Source organism: Orycteropus afer, unplaced genomic scaffold (genome assembly GCF_000298275.1).
Source record: "Orycteropus afer afer isolate SDZICR_OR568_19922 unplaced genomic scaffold, OryAfe1.0 scaffold00194, whole genome shotgun sequence".
Lineage (NCBI taxonomy): Eukaryota > Metazoa > Chordata > Mammalia > Tubulidentata > Orycteropodidae > Orycteropus > Orycteropus afer.
The window spans coordinates 6,145,155-6,146,436 of NW_006921781.1; the positions used below are offsets into that span (position 1 = coordinate 6,145,155).

Genomic DNA, 1,282 nt, shown 5'->3' on the forward strand with positions numbered 1-1,282 from the left:
TAACAACAATCTTAAAATGTATAAATATCACAGCAAAACAAACAAAGAAAAAAATATCACATACAGAACTTTAAAGAGTTTCTTTAAAAGACAAAATAAAAGGAAGGCTAGTGATGTTTTATTGCCAAACAGCTTAACAGTGGAAGAAGCAACTGTGGCCCATGTATGAAGATTATGAAGGTTGCAATACAGATTAATTTATGGGACTTTTTTTTTCAAAGTTCCCCTGTAACTTTTCTTTCTTGAGCATCAATTAATGTTTGGTGCTTGATTCTAGCAAGTCTTTAGCTTCATTTATTTTGGTTGCTAAGTAAGGGGATCCACCTGACAGGAAAAAGAAAAAGAAATGGATTAAAAGACACTTTATTATTGACAATTTTTAAATTTCCGAATATAAAAATTACTCTTAAGTATAATTCTCTGATATTTTCCCACTGACAGATTACTTTATATGCTGACTGGATAACACAACAACATAAATTAAACTTGCCTAGTGAAACACTGCTGACATCTAAGGATCAAAGATAATCTCTGAGAAAAAAAACTGAAAGAAAGTTATGATCAGGAATAATTTGAAAAGCATTCAAACATTTTACTGGTCATATAGTCACCATTCAAACATCTGACCACAGAATTTTTTGAAATGAAGCAGATAGTTATAAAGTCTCATTTCTTAAAACCTTTTTTAAAAGGGGGGTGAACATTCATCTGTGAAGGAGGGTATCTTTGTGGAGAGGTAATCAATCCAAGGGGTCCTTCAAAGTCTTATCAAACCTTATGTCTGGACAACAATAAAATGCTTGTTAGGAAAGGCAACTATGTACTGTCCAGTTTCTAACCAGCATGTTTAATAATACAGATGAATAAACTAATAATTGAGTCATAATAAAAATAATACTAGAGGAAATGCTCTCTGTTCTCTGAAATGACCCTATTGGAATATTTACAGAGTATAGTCTTGGATTCACAGTATCCTGAAATAAAATTAGGCAAGTTCTTTTTTAGAGTTTTTTGCAACAGATTCTTTCTAATGCAAACAGCAAGAAGAAAATTGAGGTGAATTTCAAATGCAGAATCATTATAAAACACAAACAGAACCTATTTGACATATAAAAATACCAGCTCCAAACTGCCACATTAAAGCTATTTAAATATCATATGCTCTGGTAGCATAGTGGCTAAGACACCTGCCTGCTAACCAGACGGCTGGCGGTTCAAACCCACCAGCCACTCCTCGGAAGGAAGGTTGGGCAATCCTACTTCCGTAGTGATACTGCCTCGG

The 1,282-nt window shown here is 33.6% G+C and overlaps 1 protein-coding gene across 1 annotated transcript in view; it reads right to left on the reverse strand.

Moving 5' to 3' along the window:
- Positions 1–253: 253 nt before the first annotated feature.
- The window catches only part of DNAJC15 (DnaJ heat shock protein family (Hsp40) member C15), a 158,661-nt gene continuing 157,632 nt past the window's right edge, over positions 254–1,282 (reverse strand). The window contains exon 6 of the mRNA XM_007947827.2: positions 254–324. Within this exon, the coding sequence (XP_007946018.1) occupies positions 254–324 (71 nt within the window). The remainder of the gene's footprint in view (positions 325–1,282) is intronic.